This window comes from Balaenoptera ricei, chromosome X, assembly GCF_028023285.1.
Source record: "Balaenoptera ricei isolate mBalRic1 chromosome X, mBalRic1.hap2, whole genome shotgun sequence".
NCBI classification, from domain to species: Eukaryota; Metazoa; Chordata; class Mammalia; order Artiodactyla; family Balaenopteridae; genus Balaenoptera; species Balaenoptera ricei.
In genome coordinates this window covers 43,931,467-43,958,714 of record NC_082660.1, presented here as the reverse complement: position 1 = coordinate 43,958,714, position 27,248 = coordinate 43,931,467, and the positions used below count along the sequence as shown (strand labels likewise).

The window sequence follows — 27,248 nt, the reverse complement described above, 5'->3', positions numbered from 1 at the left end:
TAAGGAAACCGATCTTTGGAGTCTTAGGAATGACGGCCTCCGCAGATCAACGTAAGCACCTGTTCTACACTGCCACCCTCGAAGGGAAAAGACGCAGTGGGCGCGGCCATCGTTTCAGAGCAGTGACGTCACCGGAGCGGCCATCTCCCCTCTGCGCCTGCGCCGCAGCCCCGTCGCATTCGCGTCCGGCAGGCGGGAGGGGGCCCCGTGTTGACTATTGGTGTACGCGGGCTCAAAGCCCCCACTGAGCGTGCGCACACCCGGCCGCTACAGCCCTCTGGGCTGCGGAGCCGGAGTTGGTCCCAAAGCGGAAGTGCTTCTCGGGGCCAGTTTTCGTAACGGTCTCCTCTGCAGCGAGCACAAAATCTGTGTCGAGAGAGAGGTTGAGGGGGCGAGTGGTAGGGGTGATGGGCTGAGTGATGGGGAGTTCTGGGGGACGAATGAAGCGGGTTTTGGGGCGTCACTGTTGTGGGAGGTTGTGGGGTGGACCGAGAGGTCAGCGAATGAGGGTTTGTGGGCTCAGTGGTAGACAAAGTTATGGGGCTAGTCGGGGTTGAATGGGGCATATTAAACGTTGACTTTTACACATTTTCCAGCACAGTGACCTGCGCTAAGGGTTCATACGCACCCCTCAAGCTCCTCGTTAGGCGCCCCCGCCTCTCCCTCTGTTCCTCTCCCCTTGCCCGAGCCCCGAGGTAGGGGCCTTGTGTGAATGCTCCAGCTGAAGTGAATCTGCACCCGAAGGCTTCCTTCTGGCTCCTGGGCAAGACGTCCCCAGTGAGGTGAGGAGAAGCAAGAAGAGGCACCTGAGAGAACTCACCTGATTAGGGGCCTCGCGCAGAGCCTGGGGCTTGGGAGGCGTGGGCAGGGTCTGGTGTTGTGGGGTCTGGCGGGGCGCGGGGGTCGGGCTTAAAACGCCTGGGAATAATAGTGTTAAAGTTCAGTGGGGGTTTTTTTTTTGGCATTTAACACGTAACACATTTGCATTATAGATTGATTAGAAAATAGAGAAGAAAATAAAAAAGAACTAATTTTAGCCCCCTCTGTTTAAATGTTCATTCTTTAGACACTTTTTAGTATGTATAAGGGATATGCATTTTTAAACATTTAACGTATGGTTTTAAAATGCGTTCCTGAAGTTTGATAACCTGCCTTTTCTTTCATTTAGAAGTTACTGCCATTCAGCTTAAAGATTTATTCTGTAACATTAAAAAAACTTGTAATTTAGATATATGTACAGAAAATACACAGATAATAAGTGTACAGTACCATACAACATTATTTTCAGTAGCTACATAGAATTTAATCCCTTGTATTTCCTTATTAATCCCATATCATGGGTCATAGAGGATCGTTTAAGTTTGGCATTGTTAAAGTCAATGCTGAGATGAAGGTACTTACAGAGAAATTATGATACATTATTTCATTAAGGAAAATACCTAGAAATACAATTTCTGAGTCAGTACACAAGTATATATAGAAGAAAACCTTTTGTGTTAGATGTTCACATGAGGAAAAGACTCAAGAATACACAAGTGGTTGTTAAAACCACATGGTCGCCCAAACTTCCACAGAGCAGCTTCATGTGAGGGGATTTCTAGGCAGATAATTCTGGGCACTGGAAGCCTGATGGGGTCTCTCATATGCTCTCCACTTCTCCACTCTTTTAGCTCAGGCTTCACACATCTCTGTCTTTTCCCAAGAAGAGCAGGAAATGGCCAAACCCCAGGTAAGGATATTGTCTGTTCCTTCTTTTATTTTACCATGAATGTGATGAGCGATGTAGGAATCTCAGACATAAAAGAGAAAATTATTTATAAATAAGCATTAGAATCAGGGAAAATGAGACAGCAGCAAGGCCAGATTAGAATGTAGACAAATGACTTAGGGCAACAGACAGTTAACGGCAGTACAATATTAGTTGTGTTGCAAATTTCTCTTTGCGCCTCTGGCAGCCAGAGGTAATCTGGCTCACTTTACTCATCAAAGAGAGAACACATCAAGCCCTCAGGGAAGTAAAGGTTTCCTGCAATTGCCTTTCAAGGCGTTTCTTTGCTGAATCTTCGTGTGGATGGTGGAATTGTCTTCAGTCACAGCCTAATGATAAATGCAGCCTATGGTTTCCTGCAGATATTCCTTATAGCATTCTTCAGTGAGCTGGAGACATAATATCTAGATGTAATTTGGGAATGAAATATCTTAGGGAATTTGTTTGTCTTCCAAATGATTTTGCTGAAGTAATTTTCTCAGTTGGACTTCTGATTCTCATTTGGCCAGAGACAAAGTCCTGTAGGCACCCACAGCCCACCATCTTTTTTCTTTCACTTAAATTTTTTTTATTTTTAAAATTAGTGTACAGTAAAATTGATTTTGTTGTCCAGGTCGATAAATGTTAACACCTATGTAGATTGTTATAACTAATCTGTGGGATAGAGAATAGTTTCATCCCGCCAAAAAACTGCCTCATGCAACCCCTTTTAGTCATATCCTCCCCTCCCTGTAACCTCAGGCAACCACAGACCTGTTCTGTGTCACTAGAGTTTTATCTCTTCAAGAATGTCATATAAATGGTATCATACAGTATATAGCTTTCCTTTTTTCAAATTAAACTTTCTTTTGCAACAGTTGATTGACATGCAGTTGTAAAAATAATACGGAGAGATCTCATGTATCCGTTGCCCAGTTTGCATCAATGGTAGCATCTTGCAAAGTTATAGCACAATGTCACAACCAGGATATTCACATTGATATGGTTAAGACACAGTTCCATCACCACAAGGATCCCTTATGTTACCCTTTTATAGCCACATCCATCCATTTCCCCCCCTCACCCTATGCCTAGACTTCTAGCAATTACTGATCTGTTCTCCATTTCTAGAATTTTGTCATTTCAAGAATGTGATATAATTCAAATCACATAGTCTGTAACCTTTTGAGATTGGATTTTTTTTTCACTCAGTATGATTCCCTGGAGATTCAGCCAAGTTGTGTGTGTCCATAGTTCTTTCCTTTTTATTGCTGAGTGGCATTCCATGATGTAGATGTACCACAGCTTATTTATCCATTCTCCTGTTGAAAGACATTTGAATTATTTTCAGTTTTTGGCAGTTGTGAGTAGAGCTACTTTAAACATTCATACACAGGTTTTTGTGTGAACATATGTTTTCATTTCTCTAGAGTAAATATTGGATTGCTGGGTCATATGGTAAGTGTATGGCTTAACTTTTTAGGAATCTGCCAAATTGTTTTCTAGGATGGTTGAATTATTTTTCATTTCCACCAGTAATGTATAAGAATTCCAATTGCTTCACATTTTTGCCAGCACTTGGTATTGTCAGTACAGTTGACACTTGAACAACGCTGGGGTTAGGGGCACTGACTCCCCCAGTAGTTGAAAATCTACCTACAATAGGCCCTCTGCATGTGTGTTTCCAACTAACTTGCAGATCGTGTAGTACTGTAGTATGCATTTATTGAAAAAAATCCACGTATAAGTGGACCCATGCAGCTCAAACCCATGTTGTCCAAGGGTCAACTGCGTTTTTAATTTTAGTCATTCTAGTGTGTAGTGTTATCTCATGATGGCTTTAATTTGCATTGCCCTAATGGCCAATGATGTTGAATATCTTTATATATGCTTATTTACTTTTTACATATCCTCTTTGGTGAAGTGTCCAATCAGGTCTTCTGCCCATTTTTAAATTGGATTGTTTGTTTTATCACTATTGAGGTTTTTTTAAAATTATTTAATTTATTTATTTTTGGCTGTGTTGGGTCTTCGTTGCTGTGGGCAGGCTTTCTCTAGTTGTGGTGAGCGGGGGCTACTCTTTGTTGCAGTGTGCGGGCTTCTCATTGCAGTGGTTCTCTTGTTGCAGAGCACAGGCTCTAGGTGTGCGGGCTTTAGTAGTTGTGGCACGTGGGCTCAGTAGTTGTGGCTCGAGGGCTCTAGAGCATAGGCTCAGTAGTTGTGGCACACGGGCTTAGTTGCTCTGAGGCATGTGGGATCTTCCCGGACCAGGGCTCGAACCCGTGTCCCCTGCATTGGCAGGCGGATTCTTTTTTTTTTTTTAATTAATTAATTAATTTTTGGCTGTGTTGGGTCTTCGTTTCTGTGCGAGGGCTTTCTCTAGTTGCGGCAAGCGGGGGCCACTCTTCATCGCGGTGCACGGGCCTCTCACTGTCGCGGCCTTTCTTGTTGCGGAGGACAGGCTCCAGACACGCAGGCTCAGTAGTTGTGGCTCACGGGCCTAGTCGCTCCGCGGCATGTGGGATCTTCCCAGACCAGGGCTCGAACCCGTGTCCCCTGCATTGGCAGGCAGATTCTCAACCACTGCGCCACCAGGGAAGCCCCCTGGCAGGCGGATTCTTAACCTCTGCGCCACCAGGGAAGCCCAATCACTACTGAGTTTTGAGAGTTCTTTATATATTCTGTGTACAAGTCCTGTGTCAGATCCATGGTTTGTAAATATTTTCTCCAAGTGTGTAGCTTGTCTTTTCATTTAATAGTGTTGTTCACAGAGCAAGAATTTTTAACTTTGAAAATGTCCAATTTATAAACCATTTCCTTTATGGGTTGTGCTTTTGGTGTCAGGTCTAAGAACTCTTTGCCTAACCCTAGGTGAAATGGAAAACCTCTAGTCTTCTACCTCCTATGTAGAGAAAAACCCAGTTCTTTCATACTGTGTCACTCCTGTGAATCTTACTCTCACACAGAACGCTTCACTTCTGATACTTCTGGTCACCAAATGTGTGGAGGTTTCCCCTCAGAACAAGCAATTCTCTGTGACACCAGCTGGGTGTTCTACAACTTAATTCTGATACTATCTACCTGGAGAGTGTGTCAGATCCATCCCACAGGTTAAGAGCTCAGTTCCACAAGACTGCCCCCACCTTCCAACTTAAGATGCCAGTCAGAAGCCCAGTGCTTATCACTTGTGCTTCTGACCAACCAGCTGTTGATTGGAGCTTCCAGCGACCCCCTCTTTGAGTTCGACTAATTTGCTAGAGTGTCTCACAGAACTCAGGGAAACACGTTCCCCAGTTTATTAAAGGATATGGTAAAGGATACAGATGAACATGCAGATGGAAGAGTTGTGTAAGGGCAAAGTATATGGGAAGAAGTGTGGAGCTTCCATACCCTCTCTAGGTCCAGGTGTGTCACTCTCCTAGCACCTCCATGTGTCTACCAATTCAGAAGCTCTCTGAACCCAGTCCTTTTGGGTTTTTATGGAGACTTCATTACATAGGCATGATTAACTCATTGGCGTTGTTGTTATTTATTTATTTATTTGGCAATTGGCTTTTGATTCAACTTCCGGCCCCTCTCCCCTTCCCCGAGGTTGGGGGGCGGGACTAAAAGTTCCAACCTTCTAATCACGTGGTTGGTTCTCCTGTCAACCAGCTCCCCCTCCTTAGGTGGGGGGTCCCAAAGTCATCTCATTAACATAACAAAAGACACCTTTATTGCTTTCCTCACTTAAGAAACTCCAAGGGTTTCAGGAGCTCTTTCTGCCAGAAATTGGGAGCTAAGACCAAAAATATATTTCTTATTATAAATCACAATATCACCTAGGTCATGAAGATTTTCTCCTATTCTATAAGTTTTACAGTTTTAGGTTTACATTTAGACCTAAGATCCATTTTCCATTAATTTTTATGTAAGGTGTAAGGATTAGGTCGTGGTTCATAATTTTGCAAATGGATTTCTATTTGTTCTAACCCCATTTGTTGAAAGGACCATCTTTTCTCCATTGAATTGATTTTATGGTTTGTCAAAAATCAGTTGGCCATATTTGTGGGGTCTATTTCTCGACTCTCTTCTGTTCTGTTGATCTGTGTATCTAACCCTCTGCCATTACCACACTGTCTTCATTACTGCAGCTTTATGGTAAGTCTTGAAATCAGGTAGTATGACTTCTCCAACTTTATTCTACTTTTTCAAAAATTTTTGGCTATTCTTGTTTCTTTGCCTTTGTCATTATATATCAATTTTAGAATAATTTAATTACTTTTTTTTGGCTGCGTTGGGTCTTCGTTGCACGGGCTTTCTCTAGTTGTGGCAAGCAGGGGCTACTCTCTGTTGTGGTGCGTGGGCTTCTCATTGCGGTGGCTTCTCTTGTTGTGGAGCACAGGCTCTAGGCGTGTGGGCTTCAGTAGTTGCAGCACGTGGGCTCAGTAGTTGCAGTGCACGGGCTCTAGGGTGTGCTGGCTTCAGTAGTTGTGGCACGTGGGCTCAGTAGTTGTGGCACACAGGCTTAATTGCTCCGCGGCATGTGAGATCTTCCTGGACCAGGGCTTGAACCCGTGTCCCCTGCATTGGCAGGCGGAGTCTTAACCTCTGTGCCATCAGGGAAGTCCCCTTGCTAGGACTTTGATAGGAATTGAGTTAAACCTATAGATCAGTTTGGGGAGAATTGACATCTTTAGTATGTTGTGTCTTCCAGTCCATGAACACAGTATGTCTCTCCATTTATTTAGATATTTTATTGATTTCATCAACATTTTGTAATTTTCAACATACAGAGCATATACATTGTGTATTAGTCTGCTCAGGCTGCCATAAAACACCACAGACTGACTAGCTTAAACAACAGAAATTTATTTTCTCACAGTTCTGGAGGCTGGAAGTCCCAGATCAGGGTTGGTTTCTGGTGAGAACTTTCTTCCTTGTAGACGGCTGCCTTTTCACTGTCCTCACACAGTCTTTCCTTTGTGCATCTGCAGAGTGAGAAGGAGCTCTGGTGTTTCTTCCTATTTTTAGAAGGACACCAGTCCTGTTGGATTAGGCCCCACTCTTATGGCTTCATTTAACCTTAATTACCTTCTTAAAGGCCCCATCTCCAAATACAGTCACATTGGGGGTTTGGGCATCAACTTAAGAATTTTAGGGGGGGACACAGTTCACTCCATAACAACATGGCATGTTTCATTTTTTAAGCCATTGTAAATGGTTTTGTTTTTAAAATTTCAATTGCGAGTATTCATTGCCAGTATATAGAAATATGATTGATTTTTGTTTGTTGACCTTTGCTATGGTCTGGATGTTTGTGTGCCCCCAAAATTCACATGTTGGTATCCTAATGCCCAAGGTAAGTGATGGTGTTAGCAGGTGGGGCTTCCTCTTCTTATTTATTTATTTACATCGGTAATACAGAATTTTTATTTTTATGGATTTTAATTTTTTTCAGTGGATTATAATCCATTACTGTCACTGTTTATTTTGCTGCTCACTTGTCCCTGAGTTATCCAGTGGGAGCCCCTTTAAGCTGGCTTTTGTGTCCTTTTGTCACATCCTGATAATTTTCTGAGCACTTCCTTAGTTTCGACATAATAAGATGTTCCAGCCTCCATCTTTTACTTTCCCTACCCCAGGCCTAGAATCAGCCATTTCTTCAAGGAGCACTGGTTCCTGTTAGTAAATAATTATTTATAGAAATCAAAATCTGGGTGCTGGGTGTGCTCATTGCTGCTGGGCGTCATTACTTCTAGGCCCTTTCAGTGAACTCTGTGTGTGTGTGTCTCTATTTATATGTCTGTGTATGTATGTGTGTGTCTGTATATACACACACACACACCTTGAATTCATACAATATCCCAGGAATCTTCTTAGACTTCTCTCATTCCATATTTGCATCTGCCTTCACCAACAGTGAGAGCACTGGATCCTAGCATCAATATATTGACTCATTTGCTCAGTCTTACAATATACAGAAAGTAGAATCAGAATTCCTGCACCCACATCTGTGAAAAATCAACCTATTGAGTACAGTACATGATTTGTTTGCATGCCTTTTGTACTGAGGATATGTAATCAAAGTACTCTGTTTAGAAGTTACTTGAATTAATTTTTCCTTTTGGTTTTTTTTTTCCTAACTAGTGTGCTTATGTTATTTATTTGGTATACAGTTAGGTTCATTTTTTTCTGTTGGTATTCCATTTTAGATTTTCTTTCTTTCCATTTTTGTTGATTTAATTTTATTCTTTATATGTAAAATGTTAATATGATTTGAGTCACCTCTCCCCTGTACCTTCTACCCTATTCTCACTCTACCTTGGAGATAACCAATCTTGTTAGCTTCTGATTTATGCTTATAGTGTTTCTTTTTAAAAGAAGCAGATAAAGGTATATTTTAAAAATTTCCCCTTCCTTCTTACTCAAAAAGGTAGTATACTTTATTTATAGTCTTTTGCACTTTGCTTTTTTCCCTTAGCAATATAACCTAGAAATTGCTCCATGTATGTTTACAAATATTGTCCTCATTCATTTTATTTTAATTGAGATATAATTGACATATGACATTATATTAGCTTCAGGTGTACAACACAATGATTTGATATTTGTGTATATTGCAAAATGATCACCACAATAAGTCTAGTTAACATCCATCATCACACAGTTACACGTTTTTTTCTTATGATGAGAACTTTTAAGATTTATTTTGTTAGCAACTTTTATATATACGATACAGTATTATTAACTGTAGTCACCATGCTGTGCATTACATCCCCAGGACTTATTTATTTTATAACTGGAAGTTTGTACCTTTTGACCCCCTTTACCTATTTTGTCTACCCCCCTCCCCACCACCTGGCTCTGGCAACCACCAATCTGTTCTTTGTATCTATGAGGGTTCTTTTGTTTGTTTGTTTGTTTGTTTTTAGATTCCACATATAAGTGAGATCATATGGTGTTTATCTTTCTCTGACTTATTTCACTTAGCATAATGCCCTAAAGATCCATCCATGTTGTCACAAATGTAAAGATTTCCTTCTTTTTTATGACTGAATAATATTCCATTGTGTGTGTGTGTGTGTGTGTGTGTGTGTGTGTGTGTATGTGTGTTTGTATGTATCACATTTTCTTAATACATTGATCCATCCATGGACACTTAGGTTGAGTCCATGTCTTGGCTATTGTAAATAATGCTGCAGTGAACATGGAGGTGCATATATCTTTTCCAGTCAGTGTTTTTGTTTCCTTTTGAATAAATACCCAGAAGTGGAATTGCTGGATCATATGGTAATTCTATTTTTAATTTTTTGAAGAACCTCTATACTGTTTTCCCTAATGGCTGCACCAATTTACGTTCTCACTAACAGTGCACAAGGATTCCCTTTTCTCCACATCCTTGCTGACACTTGCTATTGCTTGTCTCTTATAATGGCCATTCTGACAGGTGTGAGATGATAGCTCATTGTAGTTTTGATTTGCATTTCTCTGATGATTAGTGCATCTTTTAATGTGCCTGTTGGCCATCTGTATGTATTCTTTGGAAAAATGTCTACTCAGGTCCTCTGCTTATTTTTTAATTGGGTTGTTTGTTTTTTTGATACTGAGTTGTGTGAGTTCTTTATATATTTTGGATATTAACCCCTTTTCAGTTATATGATTTGCAGGTGTTTTCTCCTGTCTGGTAGGTTGCCTTTTCATTTTGTTGATGGATTCCTTTGCTGTACTGAAGCTCTTTATTTTTTATGTAGTCCTATTTGTTGAGTTTTGCTTTCGTTGCCTTGCTTTTGGTGTCATATCCAAAAAAATCATTACCGAGACCAGTGTCAAGGAGCTTACTACCTATGTTTTATTCTAGGAATTTTATGGTTTTGGGTCTTATGTTCAAGTCTTTAATCCATTTTGAGTTAATTTTTGCACGTAGTATAAGATAGTGCTCCAGTTTCATTCTTTTGCATGTGGCTGTCCAGTTTTCCCAACACAGTTTATTTTAGAATTTATTAAAGAGGCTGTCTTTTCCCCATTGTATAGTCTTGGCTCCTTTGTCATAAATTAATTGACCATTTATGCATGGGATTATTTCTGGGCCTTCTGTTCTGTTCCATTGATCTATGTTCTGTTTTTATGCAAGTACCATACTATTTTGATTACTACAGCTTTGTAATATAGTTTGAAATTAGGGCATGTGATGCCGCCAGCTTTGTTGTCCTTTCTAAAGATTGCTTTGTCTATTCAGAGTCTTTTGTGATTTCATATGAACTTTGGATTGTTCTGTTTCTGTGACTTGTTCATTTTTATAGCTGCATAGTATTCTATTAGTGGATGTACCAGTTTGTTCAACCATTCTCCTATATACATGTGAATTTTGGTTGTTTCAGTATTTTGCAATTAAGAATAATGCTGAAATGAAATATACTGTGCATAAGTTGTTTCCTTTTTGTGCAAGTATATCTTCTATGTAAATTCCTACAAGTGGCATTGATGGGTCAAAGGGTAAACACAATTTATTAGATATTGCTAAATTCCCTTCCATAAGGGTTGTACTGTTTAACATTCCCACCAACAATGTATGATAGTACCTGTTTCTCTATGGCTGTACCAACAGAGAATATTGTCTGGCTTTTAAGTTTTTCCAATCTGCTAGGGAAGAAATGATATCTCTGTATAGTTTTAATTAGCATTACTATTATTATGAGTAAAGTTGAATGTAATTTCATATATTTAAGAGCCATTTATGGGAGTTCCCTGGAGATCCAGTGGTTAGGACTCGGCACTTTCACTGCCATGGCTCCAGGTTCAGCTCCTAGTTGGGGAACTAAGATACTGCAAGCTCGCAGTGCAGCCAAAAAATAAATAAAATATCTATAAGAGCCATTTTTATACCTCTTGTTAATTGTCTTATGTTTTTTGTGTAATTTTCTATCATGTATTTGTTCTTCGTTTCCCTTTGATTTTTAAGAGTTCTTTATATATTAAGGATATTAATCTTTATCTGTGATATATGTTACAGCAATCTTTACTTGTGATATATGTTGCAACAGATTTCCCCCCTGGTTTGTCATTTGTCTTTGGACTTATGTGTTTGGACTTGCCAAAGTGTTTTTATATTTTTGTGGTTGTATTTATTAATCATTTATTACATCTGAATTTTTATTCATAGTTAGAAAGTCTTTCCCTCCATTCAGGTTATATGGACATTCACCCATGCCTTCTTCTAGTACTTTGTTTGGTTTCAGTTTTTTACATTTAGCTCCCGATCCATTTGGTGTTTATACTTGTGTATGTAATGAGGTATGGATCCAATTTAGCCTTTCCCAAATTGCTCTCCAGTTGACCCAGCACCATTTATTAAAAAGTGGGTCTTTCACCCTGTGCTTTGAGAGAATGCCTGTATCAGAGTGTGTTCTGGTATCTGGTAGGGCTACTCCCTTCCTCACAGTTTCTCTTTTCCAGACTTTTTCTAGCTATTGTTGCACATTTATTTTTTGATATGATCTTTAGTACTACCTTGTTTAGTACCATTAAAAAGCTTGTTTTTTAAATTAGGATCAGATTAAATTTATAAATTAACTTAGGGATAACTACATGTTTGTGACTTTCTATCATTCTATCTATGAAGAGTTGGACAACTCTGAAGTTAGAGGGAACTGTCCCGATAAGAGACCACCCTCACTTCTGACACCAATTACAAGTTTGGGGGTCCCCAAGGTCACCCTTAGGTTTGACAATTCACTGGAGGGACTCACAGAACTCACTGAAAGCTGTTATACTCATGGTTATGGCTTGTTACAGGGAAAGGATACAGATTGGAACCTGCCAAGGGAAGAAGTACATAGAGCAGAGCCCTAGAAAGTACCAAACATGGAGCTTCCATTTTTCTCTCCCCATGGAGTCAGGGTGCATGACTTTGTGTGGTTGGCATTGATGTGTGATAGTACACATGGAGTTCTGTCAACCAGGGAAGCTCTTGTGAGCCTTGGTGTTCAGAGTTTTTTTTTTTTTTTTGGTAAATATTTATTTATTTATTTATTTTGGCTGTGCCGGGTCTTAGTTGTGGCACTTGGGATCTTCACTGCCGCATGCAGGATCTTTTAGTTGCAGCCTGAAGGATCTTTAGTTGTGGCATGTGGCATCTAGTTCCCAGACCAGGGATCGAACCTGGGTCCCCTGCTTTGGGAGCACGGAGTCTTAGCCATTGGACCATCTGGGAAGTCCCCCAGAGTTTTTAATTAGGGCTTCATTTTATAAGCATGATTATCCATGTGGCTGCTGTCTGTCTCCAGCCCCTCTGGGAGTGACCCAAAGCCCCCACCCTAAAGCCCCTATGCAAAACATACTTCTGCCCTTCCTTCCTTCCTTCCTTCCTTCCTTCCTTCCTTCCTTCCTTCCTTCCTCCCTCCCTCCCTCCCTTCCTTCCTATCTGGTTATTTTAAGGAAATTACCATTTATTCTAATCTTTACTGTTTTTTTTTTTTAAATCGGGATTGGGTATTGAATTCTGTTTCAATATTTTTGTATCAGCATTTCTTATATTAATTATCTTAATCATGTAAGTTTTCTCTTTAGGTCTGTTTAATGGTGATTTATGTTAATGAATCTTCTAATATTGAACTATCATTGTATGCCTGGAATAAATTTTAATTGGTCATGATGTATTATTGTCTTAATGTGGATCTATTCTTTTTGCTTATACAGTTGACCCTTGGACAACATGGGTTTGAACTGTTTGGGTCCACTTATATGTGGATGTTTTTCAATAGTAAATACTGCAGTACTACACAGTCCATGTTTGGTCTGTGCTAAAATCCACAGATGTGGAAAGCCACTGATATGGAGGGCTGACTATAAGTTATACGTAGATTAACCCCCATGTTGTTCAAGGGTTAACTGTATTTTATTTAGGATTTTTTGCACTGTTGTTCATAAATGAGATTAGTCTGCATTTTCCTATTTTGTACAACCTTAAGTGAGTTTATGTGTCAAATTTATACTCAGTTCTTGTACAAATTTGGAAGCTTTTCATTTTTCTATGCTTAGGAAGAATTAGAGCAGTTAGAGTCTTCTAAGGTCTCTTGTGAGCATGAGTCTTATCCTGGGCATATGTGTGGCTTTCTACATTCCCTTGTACATGGGTGCTTTTGAATGTCCTAATTTCCCAAAGAATCTCCCCCAGTATTTCCTTTCAGGCCTTAGGCAGTCTGTTGTCTGTCTGGACTGTAATCTTTTGCCCCAGGCACCTCTGGGTTGTTAGTTTGCCTTGCAGCCTTTAAGAGCAACGCCTACTGCTTTCTGGCCTGAGTTCAGAGTTAGGTGAAACAGAGAGGAGCACCTTACATCAGTCTTTCTGGTAGCCCCAGACAGGTTAGAACAGACACACACTAATTTGTGAATAAGGTCTGCTCTGCTTCCTTCAGAATTAGGGGTTGGGGGTCCCACATGGGGAACATTGGCTGCTGCTGCTTCAAGACTGCTGTCCTTTAGGAGAGGGACAAGTAAAGATGCCATGAAGTTTTCCTGATGTCTTTTAAGTTGCCTTTTTCTTGATTCCATGTGGTTACTGCAAACCTTTGTTTTCCAGAGTTTTGACAAAGTTGGTTGTGACACTTTTCTGCTTGTTTTTTAATTTTTATTTTTGGGGTGGTAGTGGGAGAGAAGCTAAGGGCTGGGAGCTGCCTACTCTGTCATTTTGCTAATGCCATTGTGGGGTGAATTTCTTATCACCTGAAATATTTTCTCATTTTCTATTGTTCTCAAAGAAGCTTTGAATGGATGCACACTGTTTTCATCTATTTAAGGACAGTGTTGGAGGTTGTGGTGACTTGCACGATTCTTGGCTCAAGAGCCCCCTCTTTTGTCAGTGAGGCAAACTGCAGTTCCCTTAATGGAGACTTTTCTTTTGGCACTGTGGAGGTGCCACTTGTGTGTGCTCTGACTTGTTTTAGTTTGTTTAGGTCATTTTTTGTCTCACATGACCTCCAATTTCCCCCTCTAGCTTTTCCCCTTTACAACCCAATCTCCACATGGTTCTTCCTCATTCCTTTTTATCATCTGCTCCCTTGGAGGCTATGCTTTTTTGTGACTGCCACCTTGGGTCCCATATACCTTTCTTATAGCTGGTGCTGTGATTGATCTAGCCCATTTTTCAGTGTTTTTATACTTATGGTAGATTTTCTCTTTCTAAGCTTTGATTTCAGCTCATTCTTAGGTTCTCTGCTCCCCTCTCTGTTCTCTTGACTGTTTTCTTCATACCCTTCTCACACTCCAGAAAGGTTTGTGGCAGTAATTTGAAAGCCAGCTGAGCTAGAATTTGGTATTTGTTTTTCAATTATAGATAATTAGAAATGTGTATAGTACTCTCTATTTTCTATTATAAGTTATACTGAAGGTATAGGTTATGTATAGTTTTATTTGTTCTTCATATTGATCTGTATAGTTTTTGGGGGGATATGTGAAGAGATTTGGATTTAACTACTTCACCTTTAACAGGTGAAGTTATTCTAAATTACCTGGAGGATCCTTAATTTTTTTAATAAAAAGTTAAGGTATAATCTGTATACAGTAAAATAGGCCTTCAGTGTACAGTTCTGCATCTTTTGGCAAACGCTGCAAGTTTTGACACTGCCACAATGAAGATGTAGAACAGTTCTATCACCTCCCAATACAGTTGACGCTTGGACAACTCGGGGGTTAGTGGTTCCAGCTCCCTGCACAGTTGAAAATTTACGTATAACTTTGGACTCCGCCAAAATTTAACTGCTAATAGCCTAGTGTTGACCAAAAGCTTTACCAATAACATAAACAGTCTATTAACACATATTTTATATGTTATATGTATTAAATACTGTATTCTTACAATGAAGTAAGCTAGAGAAAAGGAAATGTCATTAAGAAAATCATAAGGAAGAGAAAATACATGTTCAGTACTGCACTGTATTTGTCGATACTTAAGTTTGCGTCGTCTGTTTACAAGATGAATCACGTCTGTCAGTACCTACATTAATATTGTTTTATATGCTACAAAATACTGTAGATGTTATACAGATTATTAACAGGACATCAACAATGAAAAGATAATGTGAAAAAGAAATTCATATTTATTTACAGTTATAATGATTCATACATTGATAACGAAGAAGCAGCAATATGATTGCTTTATGGTAGCATAGTGTAGTCGATATGATTGCTTCATGGTAGCTTAGCCTATACACTAATGAATGAATCGTTATATAATTTTATGGCATACAATATTACAGTCATATTCATAATACAGTATTGGGAACATTGTTACATTTTTTAAAAACCCAGTTACCTGTGATGATAGGCTGATAAGCAGTTTCTCCAATTATGAGAGAGAACAGCATACTGTACGGTAATAAAATTCTTTGAAAGCAAAGTTATAAAATAGTAGGAAAACTAACACATTATTAATTTTATATAAATATCACCATATGCCTATGTAAGGATAGAATAGTATCTACATATATTTTATGCTTTCATGACATTCCTAAATTTTTCTTAATATTTTCAATATTTCTAGGCTATGCAACTCATCTGTGAGTTTTTTCAAATTGTTGCAAATCTCCAAAAATTTTTCCAATATATTTATTGAAAGAAATCTGCATATAAGTGGACCCATGTAGTTCAAATCTGTGTTGTCAGATTGTCAATCTGTGTTGTCAAGGGTCAACTGTATTTCCCCTTTGTAGTCAACCCCTTGCCGCACCCTGGCCCCTCGTAATCACTGATATATTTTTGGTCTCTACAGTTTTGCCTTTCCCATGTTATATAAATGGAATAATACAGTATGTAGCTTGTTGAGTCTGGCTTCTTTCACTTAGCATAATACATTTGAGATTCACCCATGTTGGCTGCATGTATCATTAGTTCTTTCAGTTTTATTGTTTAGTATTACATTGTATAGATTACAGTTTGTTTTTCACTCACTGGTTGAAAAACATTTGGGTTGTTTCCGTATTTTGGTGATTACAAATATACCTGCTATATAAATGTTCATGTACAGGTTTTTGGGTTTACATAAGTTTTCTTTCCACTTGGGTAAATATACCTGTGAGTGGGATTGCAGGTCCTATGGGAGTATATGCTTAACTTCATAAGAAACTAGAAAACTGTTCCAAAGTGACTGTTCCATTTGCATCCCTATCGATGATAAATGAGACTTCCAGTTGTTCCACATCACCAGCACTTGGCATTGTCAGTTTCTTTTCCCATTCTAATACGTATGTAGTGGTAGCTCATTGTGGTTTTGATTTGTAGTTTCCTCATGGTTAATGATGTTGAGCATCTTTGTATGTGCTTATTTCCCATTTATATATCTTTGGTAAAGTATGTCTCTTTTGCCTTTTTTTTTTTCAATTTTGAGAGTTCTAGTTCTTATGTATTCTCAATACAACTTCTTTGTCAGGTATATGATTTGTAAATATTTTCTCCCGTTCCATGGCTTTTTATTCTTTTAACAGTATCTTTTGAGTTTTGGTGTCACATCAAAGAAATACTTGGCAAACCTAAGGTTAAAAAGATTTTCTCTTATATTTTCTTCTAAAAATTTTATAGGTTTAGATTTTACATTTAGGTTTGTGATCCATTTTGAGTTAATTTTTATATATGTTGGAGGTATGGATTGAAGTTCTTTTTTTATTTCTATTTTTTGGCATATGGATATCCAATTGTTCCAACACCATTTGTTGAAATGGGAACTCCCATTTTCCATCAAAGTGCCTTTGCATTTGTCAAAAATAATTTTAAGTATAAAGATATAAAGTACCTTTAATTATAACATACATGAAGTACAGTTTATAAGTGTACAGCTTGATGAATTATCACAAAGTGAACACACTGTGGAGCCACCCCCAGGTCAAGGTGAAGATTATAACATAAATCACGACCTAAATCCCCCTTCATGCCCTCTTTCAATCAATACCAGCCTCAAAGGTAATCACTCTCCTAACTTCTGACATCATGGATTAGGCTTGCCTGTTCTCTAACTGTATATAAATAGAATCATGCAGTATGTGCTCTTTTGGGGCTGGATTCTTTTGCTCATTAGTACAATTGTGACATTCATCTATGTTGGATATGCAGCTGTAGTTCATTCCTTTTCATTACCACATAGTATTCCTTTGAAAGATTGTGCCACAATTTACCTATTGTATTGTTGAGGGACATTTGGATTTTTCCCACAACCTAGTATTAGAAATAGTGCTTCTGTGAACATCCTTGTACTTGTTTTCTAGAGCACATGTGCATGATTTTCTCTAAAGTGTGCACCTAAGAGTAGAATTTCTGGGTCATAGTGTTTGCAAATCATTAACTTTAGTAAATAATGCCAAACTGTTTTCCCAAGCAGTTATACCAGTTTTTAACATTCCTACTAACAGCGTGTGCGAGTTCCCATTTCAACACAATCTTATGGCATTTTAGTCATATAATTATAATGTTTCTGGTGGGTGCCAAGTGGTGTCTCAATGTGGCTTAAATTTTCATTTACCTGAGTGCTAACAGGGTTGGGTATATTTTCTTATGTTCATAGAACATATGTCCATATGTTTATTTTTTCTTTTTAGTGAAGTATCTATTCACATCTCTTGTCTATTTTTCTGCGTTGTTGGTATGTTTCTTTTGATTTGTAGGGGTTATTTTATATGTTCCAGATCAGAACGCTTTATCACTTATGAAAGCTGCCGATAATCTCCCCATCTATAGCTTGCCTTTGCTGCTGTATTTTTAATCTTGTAACATGTATGTCTTTTCCTTTATGAGTAGTGCTTTTCATGTCTTGTTTTTGAATGTTTTCCCTACCCCAAGCTTATGAAAACATTTTCGTATATTATTTTCCAGACACTTCATTGTGTTACCTTTCACATTAGATTTACAAGTTACCTGTAGCAGATTTTTGTATATAGTGAGAGTTAGGGGGTTAGATGGCATTTTTGTCCCCATATAGATATCTGGTAACCCATCCACATTTACTTGAAAATATCATCCTGTCCCCACTGTTTTGCAGTTTCAACTTTATCATAACTCAGGTGTCCGTACATATTTGGATTATCTTTTTAGTTCTACTGGACTATATGTCTATCCGTCTATCCTTGTGCTCATACCACATTGTCTTAAATATTCTGTTATTTAATGTAATAGTTTCTCTACCATGACTTGTGATTTTTTTTCCCACAGAGTAGGTCACTAACTTGATAGGCATCCTGTATTAAGTTATCATCATGAACTGGGAACCAGTCAGAAGTTCCCCTACATTCATTCCATCCTTATCACCCAGTGGTAAGCATATTAGAATAAAAGAATGTGCAATTATAGGGACTCATGACATTTGAGGATGTGGCTGTGGATTTCACCCAGGAGGAGTGGCAGTACCTGAACCCTCCACAGAGGAACCTGTACAGAGATGTGATGCTGGAAACCTACAGCAACCTGGTCTCTGTGGGTAAGAATGGCTTCCTCAGGTAATTTTGCTGTTTATGATTATTCTGTCCGATAGAACGCCTTTCCTTTCTCAAGTATGGAAACTTGCAAGGCCTCTGAACTGATTGAAGAGTCTGTCATTAAATTCCATGGATCAGAGTTCCTTTTCCCCCTTTGCTTTCCTGACAAGGTGTTTGTGAACTCAAAACTCAGGTGAATTGGTTTGACGACCATTGTGTCAAGTGATATATCGCTTGTACTGCCCCAAACTCCACCTTCCTTTTTCTCAGAGGCTCTGAAGACCAAGGAGGTATCGCTGTCATTTCTCATTAGCAGGGCAGCAGGTTACCAAACCAGATCTCATCCTCAAATTGGAGGTAGAAGAGCCATGCCTGCCAGAAGGAAAAATCCCAATTTGGAGCTTTCCAGGTAAGTGGGATTGACTCAGGCTATGGGGAAAGGAGGTCCCAGCTTGTCAGTCAGGGGTGAGGACCTGTGAAAGGACTTTGAGGAATATCTCAGGAATGGTTGTTGGAGGACAGGGACATGAACACCTAAGGCTGACACCCCCTACCCTATCCTACACCCACCAGACCACTCTCCTTAAGTTGGTGCTGACCGATAAGTTTCTGCACAGCTCCATTTCCCTGTATAAAGTTGTCTTGTAAATGCCAATCCCCCGGCCCCACGCCCTGCCACTTCTATCGTTCTTAACTCCCACTGCTCATCTGAAGCCAGGCCCACATGAGTCACAGGCCTAGGCACTAATGCTCTAATTCCAGATTGGGTTACCTGATTCCATCCAGTTTAGACATTCCTATCAGATTTGTTCTCCTAAAGCATCTTGATTCTCTCTTTAACAATAGCTTCATTAAGATATAATTAACATACAATAAAATTCACTCTTTTGAAGTGAAACTCAAAAACTCAGGATGTTTAGTATATTCACAGAATATACTATCTAACCATCACCACTGTCTAATTCTAGAACATTATCATCACCCTCCAAAGAAACTCCTATCCCTTATCAGTCACTCTCCATTCCCCAACACCCATCCCCCGGCCAGCACTAATCTACTTTCTATCTCTATAGTTCTGCCTATTCTTGACATTTCATATAAATGGAACCATATAAAATGTGGAATTTTATGTCTGGTTTCTTTCACTTGGCATGTTTTCAAGGTTTGTCCATATTGTAGCATGTGTCATCCCTTTTTATGGTGGAATGATATTTCATTGTATGGATATTCCACATTTTGTTTATCCATTCATCTGTTGATGGACATTTAGGTTATTTCCACTTTTTGGGTATTATAGATAATGCTGCTATGAACATTCATGTAGAAGTTTTGAAATGTACATTTTCATTTCTTTTGAGAACATACATAGGAGTGGAGTTGTTAGACCATGTGATAGCTGTTTGTGTTAACATTTTGTGGAACTGCCAAACTGTGTGTATATCCTGTTCCTCCAAAATTTTTACCCGGTGGTTTTAACGTTCACTGATGATTCTTGCCTGAATCAGTTATTACTAAGATGGTTGGAAAAATGGTGCACTTTCTATCATTCCTTCTACATTTGTAAGTTGGCATTTTTCTGTAAAGAACTTTCCTTCTTTGTTGATTAGTTGGAATACTTCAATAAAGAGGGATTGCCCTCCATCTATTACAGTTGACCCTTGAACAACACAGGTTTGAACTGTGCAAGTCACTTATATGCATTTTTCAATGGTAATGGTACAGTGCTAGATGATCTGCAGTTGGTTAAATCCACGGATGTGGGACCGCAGACTAGGAGGAGAAACTACCTATATGGAGGGCCAACTATAAGTTACAGTTGGATTTTCGACTGTGCAGAGGGTCAGTGCCCCTAACCCCTGCATTGTTCAAGGGTCAACTGTATTTGGTTATATATGAGTTACATGTATTTTTCCATTTATTTATCAGTTTTCAAAATGAGTTGGTTTTGTAGCATCATTCAAAGCCTAGTATGTCTTTTTGGAGTATCATTTATGGACTTATAGATTTAAACACTTTTATGTTTTGATCCATTGCCTTATCCTTATTATAAATCAAACTGCTCTATCTCTGGCCAGTGGAAACCCCTTCAAGTTGGGTCCCTAGTCTTTGGTAGCTTCCTTGCTTTCTGTTGTTACAAGATGTTCCAGGCTCATATTATATAGTTCCTTTCTCTGCCCTGGAATCAGCCATTTCTCCAAGGAGCCTTGGTTCTTTTTAGTGGTAAATAATGTTTTGTGACCACAATTTGGATGTTAGGGAATTGTTTCTAGGCCTTTTCATTGACATAGCTAGGAACTATGTAAAAAAAGATTTTTAAGAGAAAGATATATCACGTATTCAAATGTATATTTCCAAATCAAATTCTGGACTTAAATGTTTTTAATTTATTAATCTTACATCTGATGGTAATATTGTTAGTATTATTCTGAGACCGCTGAATATGTATAGCGGGTTGAATCAATTGAGGTAATCATGTTGGTGCCATTGAGAATCAAGACTTTTTAGCATGGTTGTTAGGAAATACAGATGAGGGGATATTTATTACTATTAGGGAATCCTTTTATTTTCAATTTTGCTTTATGAGTATATAAAATATTTGCAAAATATTAACTTGGTTCCAAAATCAAACCTAGAAAATAAAATCAAATCTAGAAAACAAGGTATATTCAAAGAAGTCTAGCCTCTTTCCCTCTCCATCCTATTCTCTCTCTTCCTTCCCCCATAGGTAACCATTTATTAAAATTTAAAGATTTATCCTTCCATTGTTTTTTATAGTATGAGCCTATATTATTTTAAATATATACTTATATATTTGTTTCCTCCTTAGAAAAATGGTAGCCTACTGTGCTTATTTTTATACACCTTCTTTTTTCAGTTAATTCAAGAACATGTTAAATATACTGAGATAGTCCTTACTTCTTTTTATAGTAATGTAGTGACTCAATCATAATAGTAGTAGCTGTATTGCATTAGTGGTAGTTGTTGTTCTAGTAAACATTTGAAGTGCTGTACATAAACATTACATTTCAGTGGGCACTGTTATAATTCCTGTTTTCCAGGTGTGAAAGTAAGATGCAAATAGATTAGCTAATATGCCTAAGGTCACAGAACATGTAAAAGTCTGATCCAGGATTTGATCCTGGCCTAGAGAACTTACGACCCTAGCCACATGTGCTATGTTGCTTCTTAACCACCTAAGGAGGTCCAGATTCAGTAGATCCTTGGTGGAGCTTGGGTCCCATCAAATGTATTTTGTAAAAGCTTTTCTTATGATTATGATATTCACTCTCAGTTAAGAACTAGTGCTTTACTATGGAAAGAAAGGAAGTCACAGGAAGAGAAGCCACAGCTGCATGATCCCTTTTAAAATTCAGTATTACTCTCAAATGTTGTTATTAAGTTTAAGTGGTAATATGAGTAGTTATTGTACTCTTCTTTCAACTTTTCTGTATGTTTGAAATTTTTCATATAAAATTTTAGGAAAAGGTGAGAAGAAAACTAAACTACAAAAAATAAAAATTTAGTGTATGTGCAAAAAGTATTTACTGTCCAGGATACCATTGGTTTTAAGACACACCACTGAGAAATAAAATTTGCCACCAATTAATTTATGACATGTCATTGATTGTAAGGTGAATCTGGATTCAGAGGTTTTAAAATGTGGAATAATATGCATCTTATAATTGATGAAGTATGGTATATTAAAGGCAAGGCCTTGCAATTTTAACTGTCTAAATGAGTGGTACAGATAACTGACTACTTTAGAAGTTAATGAAAGTTAAAGTCATTGAGGAAGATCAGATTAAGCTTTTTTGAAAAGACTGAACTGCTTCTTGAAAGTTATCTGGATTCTGAATATAGCAAAATATGGAGGACTGGGCTATGTGGGTGATGGAACACGAGGAAGGGTTTGGAGTTAATAATAGATGGGATTTTAGTGGAATTAGTGTAGACAGAAGCAGAAGGTGGTGTTGAAGAACTATGAATGCAAACTTGGATGAATACAAAGGTGAATCCAAATTGGGCAAAGATATTTAGGTTTCTTTGTTTTTGTAAGGCTAATTATTCTAGATATTTCTCTCATTTACTGAGAATGTGGGTTTCAGGATTGTTGTAAGATTTGAGTCCACGAGTCACAGTGTTGTATTTCTGTCTAGGTGGAAATAGTGTAAGTCAGGAACAGTTAAGAGTTCATATGATAAATAAAGGGTGATAAGATCCCCAGAGTGATGTAAAAGTAGAGGTAAGAAAGACTGAGATGTTAGGGTAAGATTGTTTTTGGTAACAAAAAGGCTAGCAGGTGGGAGTTTAGTAAAAGAACAGGATTTGATGGCTGTGATTCTCTCTCCAGGAACTCATAAAATGAGATATCAGTATCAGCTTTCATATGGCAGGGCATTTCTAAAGAAGGTCCATTCCATAATGTGAAAGTATAAAGATGGTTTATTGTACTTCTTTCTAGAAGAAGCCTGCCAGGTTGATGAACAGTTTGAGAGACAGCATCAGGATGACCAAGATAAATATCTGATGCAAGTTGGATTCCCTGACAGGAAAACAATTACCACCAAGAGTGGCCTTGACTATAATGAATTTGGAAATATACTTCATCTGAGTACAAACCTTGTTGCTTCAATACAAAGGCCCCATAAATATGAGTCATTTGGATATAATATGGTAGATAATTTAGACTTATTTAGTAGAAGCTCTGCAGGAAAGAAACATGATAATGAATGTGCAAAATTATTCTTCCATACTGAGTATGAGAAAACAACTCCTGGAGTAAAACCCTATGGATATAAAGAGTGTGGGAAGACCCTCAGGCAAAAGAAAGGTCTTAGTCTACATCAGAGAATTAAAAATGGAGAGAAACCCTTTGAATGTACTGCATGTAGGAAAACCTTCAGCAAGAAGTCACACCTCATTGTACATTGGAGAACTCATACAGGAGAGAAACCCTTTGGATGTACAGAATGTGGCAAAGCCTTTAGCCAAAAATCTCAGCTCATCATACACCTGAGAACTCATACAGGAGAGCGACCCTTTGAATGTCCAGAATGTGGAAAAGCCTTCAGAGAAAAGTCAACTGTCATTATACATTACAGGACTCATACGGGAGAGAAACCTTATGAATGTAACGAATGTGGAAAAGCCTTCACTCAGAAGTCAAACCTCATTGTCCATCAGAAAACCCACACAGGAGAAAAAACTTACGAATGCACCAAATGTGGGGAATCTTTCATACAGAAGCTTGATCTAATTATACATCATAGTACTCATACAGGAAAGAAACCCCATGAATGTAATGAGTGTAAGAAAACTTTCAGTGATAAGTCAACTCTCATTATACATCAAAGAACTCATACGGGAGAGAAACCTCATAAATGTACGGAATGTGGGAAGTCTTTCAACGAGAAGTCAACCCTCATTGTGCATCAGCGAACTCATACAGGAGAGAAACCCTATGAATGTGATGTGTGTGGGAAAACCTTCACCCAAAAGTCAAACCTTGGTGTACATCAAAGAACTCATTCAGGAGAGAAACCCTTTGAATGTAATGAATGTGAGAAAGCATTCTCTCAGAAATCCTATCTCATGCTACACCAGAGAGGTCATACAGGAGAGAAGCCCTATGAATGCAATGAATGTGAAAAAGCATTTTCCCAGAAATCATATCTCATTATACATCAAAGAACGCATACAGAAGAAAAACCCTATAAATGTAATGAATGTGGCAAAGCCTTCAGAGAAAAGTCGAAGCTCATTATACATCAGAGAATCCATACAGGAGAGAAGCCCTATGAATGTCCTGTATGTTGGAAGGCTTTCAGCCAGAAGTCACAGCTCATAATACATCAGCGAACACACACAGGAGAGAAACCCTATGCGTGCACTGAGTGTGGCAAAGCCTTCAGAGAAAAATCAACATTCACTGTACATCAGAGAACTCATACTGGAGAGAAACCCTATAAGTGTACAGAATGTGGGAAAGCCTTTACTCAAAAGTCAAATCTTATTGTACATCAGAGAACACATACAGGAAAGAAAGCCCATGGGAAAGGCCATACCCGGAAGTCTAAGCTCATTTCACATTAGAGAGTCAACAGTGCAGTTATCTTCACTGAAGGAAAGTTTTGTCAGTTTAAACATTTTAAAAGTATGTTCTGACTTCTGGTTTAAATATGGGGAGTAAAGTCAGCCTTTTTTCCTTTCCACCTCAGTCTTCACCCAAAAGCTACTAGGAGAAAAAGAAGTGGACGTGTAATCTCTGTATCTGACAAAATTAGGAGATCGCTGAAACCCTGATGAGAGGGCTGCCAGAGGCAGAGGAAATCAAGCACCAGTGCAAGGAGATTTCAAAGGCTAGAGAGGAGTGGTCAAGGCTGCAGATGTGAGATAGCACTGGTAAGGACTCTTAGCCGAGTTTTAGGCGGAGTGCAAGACCAAATAGATACATAACAATGGTAACAGAGAGCATGGGCAGGTGGGACGTTTCCTAGACCCATTTGGAGTCTCAGGAGAGACAGGCAGGGGCCTCAACAAGGAATTGCTCAGACAAGCCATATTTGCAGAAAGTAGTCTATACTCATGAGCGGAGCAGTTGGCAGGGGCTGGGGAAAGAGAAGGGAGTGTTCTTGTAAAGAACCCAACAGCTGCCCCTATTTACTGACTCTGGAAAGTCAAATCTGAAAAACCTACCAAATGCAAAAGTAATTCCAGTTAGAAAAACTCTGATCTGCCTAGAATGTGGCCCCATTTCTTCCCTTACATGAACTTCCAGCAAACAACAAGTCCAGGAAAAAACTCTTACTCAATGAGGAGTGATTCCAAGGCAATCAAAACCATAAATGTACATGGCTTTTGAGCCAGCAATTCCACTTCTAGGAATGTATATACTCATGCATGTACAAAATGATGAACACACAGAGGTATTCAGTGATGCACTGTTTGTGAAAACAAAAGATTGGAAGCTTTCCACATGGCTCCTGAAATCCTGGAATGTTCGCACAGCAACCTTTTAGGTAGACAAAAAAAAAAAAAATGGATAAAGAGAACTTGGACACCATTTGTGTAGTGATGTGGGATGACCTCCAATATACATTATTAGAAAAGCAAGGTGCAGGATACTGAGGATAATATGCTACCATTTGTAAGTAAAAAGGAGAACAAATGGTGAATACATAATTGAGTATATATGCATAAACTATCTCTGGAAAGATATACGAGAAGCTGGGAACCCTGATTACCTCTGGGAAAGGGAAGGGGAAGTGGGTGGCTGGAGGGAAGGAATTGGGAGGGAGACAACTGTATATCCTTTCAGAACTTTTGAAAATTGTACTATGTGGATGTACTACCTTTTCAAAAAATAAAACTTTTTAAAAAGCATATTTTCTATTACTGTTCTAATGAAGTCAGATTCTAGATGTAGGATTTCATAACATTTAGTATAGATATGCTCAATGTGGAGTTTAATTTTTTTAGAGTGAGTAAATTGAATTATCAGTCAAACAAACAAAACAGATATCCAGCCAGTTCCAAAGGCACACAAGCATTGCTTTCTTGAGGTTGCCAAATAAAGTGATTCTAAGGTCAGCTGGGGCTACGTTATGTAAATCTACAATAATTGAGACTGGAACACATTTCTTATTTAGTATGCACAGTGACATCTGTGAAAATTTCCTGTACTAAAGCCTGCCAATGCCTTTCTGTATCTTAAAACGATTTAAATTACTTCATTCATGCATGTGTGTGTATTCTTTTTACAAGAGATATAAAGCATAAATCCACAGAAAGGTTGAATAACTTGCCCCCCAAATCACACCTCTGCTGGTGACAACATTTTCCAAGGTGAGAGACAGACTGAAAGACATGATCTTAATGGACACAGCCAAAGTCCATGTAATAGCACTTTTGCTCCAGAAGGAGAGGTCCCACTGTATGAATGACCATATTTGTGGCCCTCACCCTATTGTGGTTTTTCACTGAGGCCATCTCTGTGGTGGAATCAAGCTTAGTAGATGCAAACTATTACATTGAGAATGGATAAACAACAAGGTCTTAATGTATAGCACAGGGAACTATATTCAATATCCTGTGATACACCATAATGGAAAAGAATATGAAAAAGAATGTATATATGTATAACTGAATCACTTTGCTGTATAGCGGAAATTAACACGACATTGTACATCAACTATACTTTAATAAAATTAAAAAACAAAAGAAACATTTCGTCCTCCTGCTGATAGAGAATATTCCTGGGGTTTCAGGCCCATCAAAGGTCACCCTTAAGTGGGATGGGGATGGGCGGTCAGATCTGCCATTTCAGGTTGATCTTGGACTCCTGCTTCCTGGGGCCCAGATGGCAGTCTGATGTGATGGGCCATGTGTGTAAGCAGAGGTGAATGAGGCAGGGACCCAGAGGGGAAGGGGTGGAAATCTCCGGCAATAGATGGGAATAGCAAAGTGGATCTGGGGGTCATCATTGATAAGAAAGTAGTAGAGAAAAAAATGTGTCTTTGTGGCATTTTACAGCTGCTGTATGAATTTAGGAGAAATAGTATTTCCTGTTAACTAGCAATTGTCTTTATCTGTACCTGTTATGCAGTGCTGCCTTTTTCTTTCTCACTCTGAGCTGATTTTTCACTCTTTCTGTCCCAGAGAAGTTTTTACTCTTCACTACCCCTTTTGGCCAAGGGCAGGTGAGGTCAGCTATAGAATATTATTCTGGAAAATTCACATCTTCACCATTGTCTGGGTTACATTGATCTAAAGATGGTTTGGAGAACATAATCTGTAGTTGGACAAATGTCCATTCTTCACATTCCTTCAAAAGCACCTTAGTGTTGCATCATCAGAAAGGACAGTGGCTGCACAGTAGCGTTTAGGACTCTGGAGGTCCCACATTTAAACACTGTAACACAGATACTAGGGGAATGATTATACTAAGAATGTGTAGTACACTCCTAAGTCAAGAGCCAAGTTTACCCAAGTAAAGGAAAAGAGCAGATCCCATTCCTAATCTGAAGAGTATGCAGAAGCAGATATTGGTGCACTAGCAAAAATAT

At 38.6% G+C, this 27,248-nt stretch overlaps 1 protein-coding gene across 5 annotated transcripts; it reads left to right on the top strand.

The window, feature by feature from the left end:
• The first annotated feature begins 238 nt into the window (after positions 1-238).
• LOC132356898 (zinc finger protein 182) lies at positions 239-26,289 on the top strand. 5 transcript variants are annotated; one of them, XM_059910104.1, is made up of 6 exons: positions 239-382; positions 597-782; positions 1,671-1,729; positions 18,059-18,185; positions 18,497-18,592; positions 22,646-26,289. In XM_059910104.1, exons 3-6 carry the CDS (start codon positions 1,715-1,717, stop codon positions 24,274-24,276), a joined length of 1,869 nt encoding a protein of 622 aa, XP_059766087.1. In that variant the 5' UTR covers positions 239-382; positions 597-782; positions 1,671-1,714; the 3' UTR covers positions 24,277-26,289. The 5 variants fall into 5 exon arrangements, with proteins under 5 accessions (XP_059766087.1, XP_059766088.1, XP_059766086.1 ...); XM_059910105.1 differs by having other exon boundaries at positions 239-398; positions 18,500-18,592; XM_059910103.1 differs by having other exon boundaries at positions 239-398.
• The last annotated feature ends 959 nt before the right edge of the window (positions 26,290-27,248 follow it).

Bases quoted from the DNA above. Each gene is read 5' to 3' on its own strand.
- LOC132356898 (XM_059910104.1), top strand. The intron at 18,186-18,496 runs GTAAGAATGGCT...ATTTCTCATTAG, and splicing joins CAGCAACCTGGTCTCTGTGG to CAGGGCAGCAGGTTACCAAA. The intron at 18,593-22,645 runs GTAAGTGGGATT...ACTTCTTTCTAG, and splicing joins CCCAATTTGGAGCTTTCCAG to AAGAAGCCTGCCAGGTTGAT.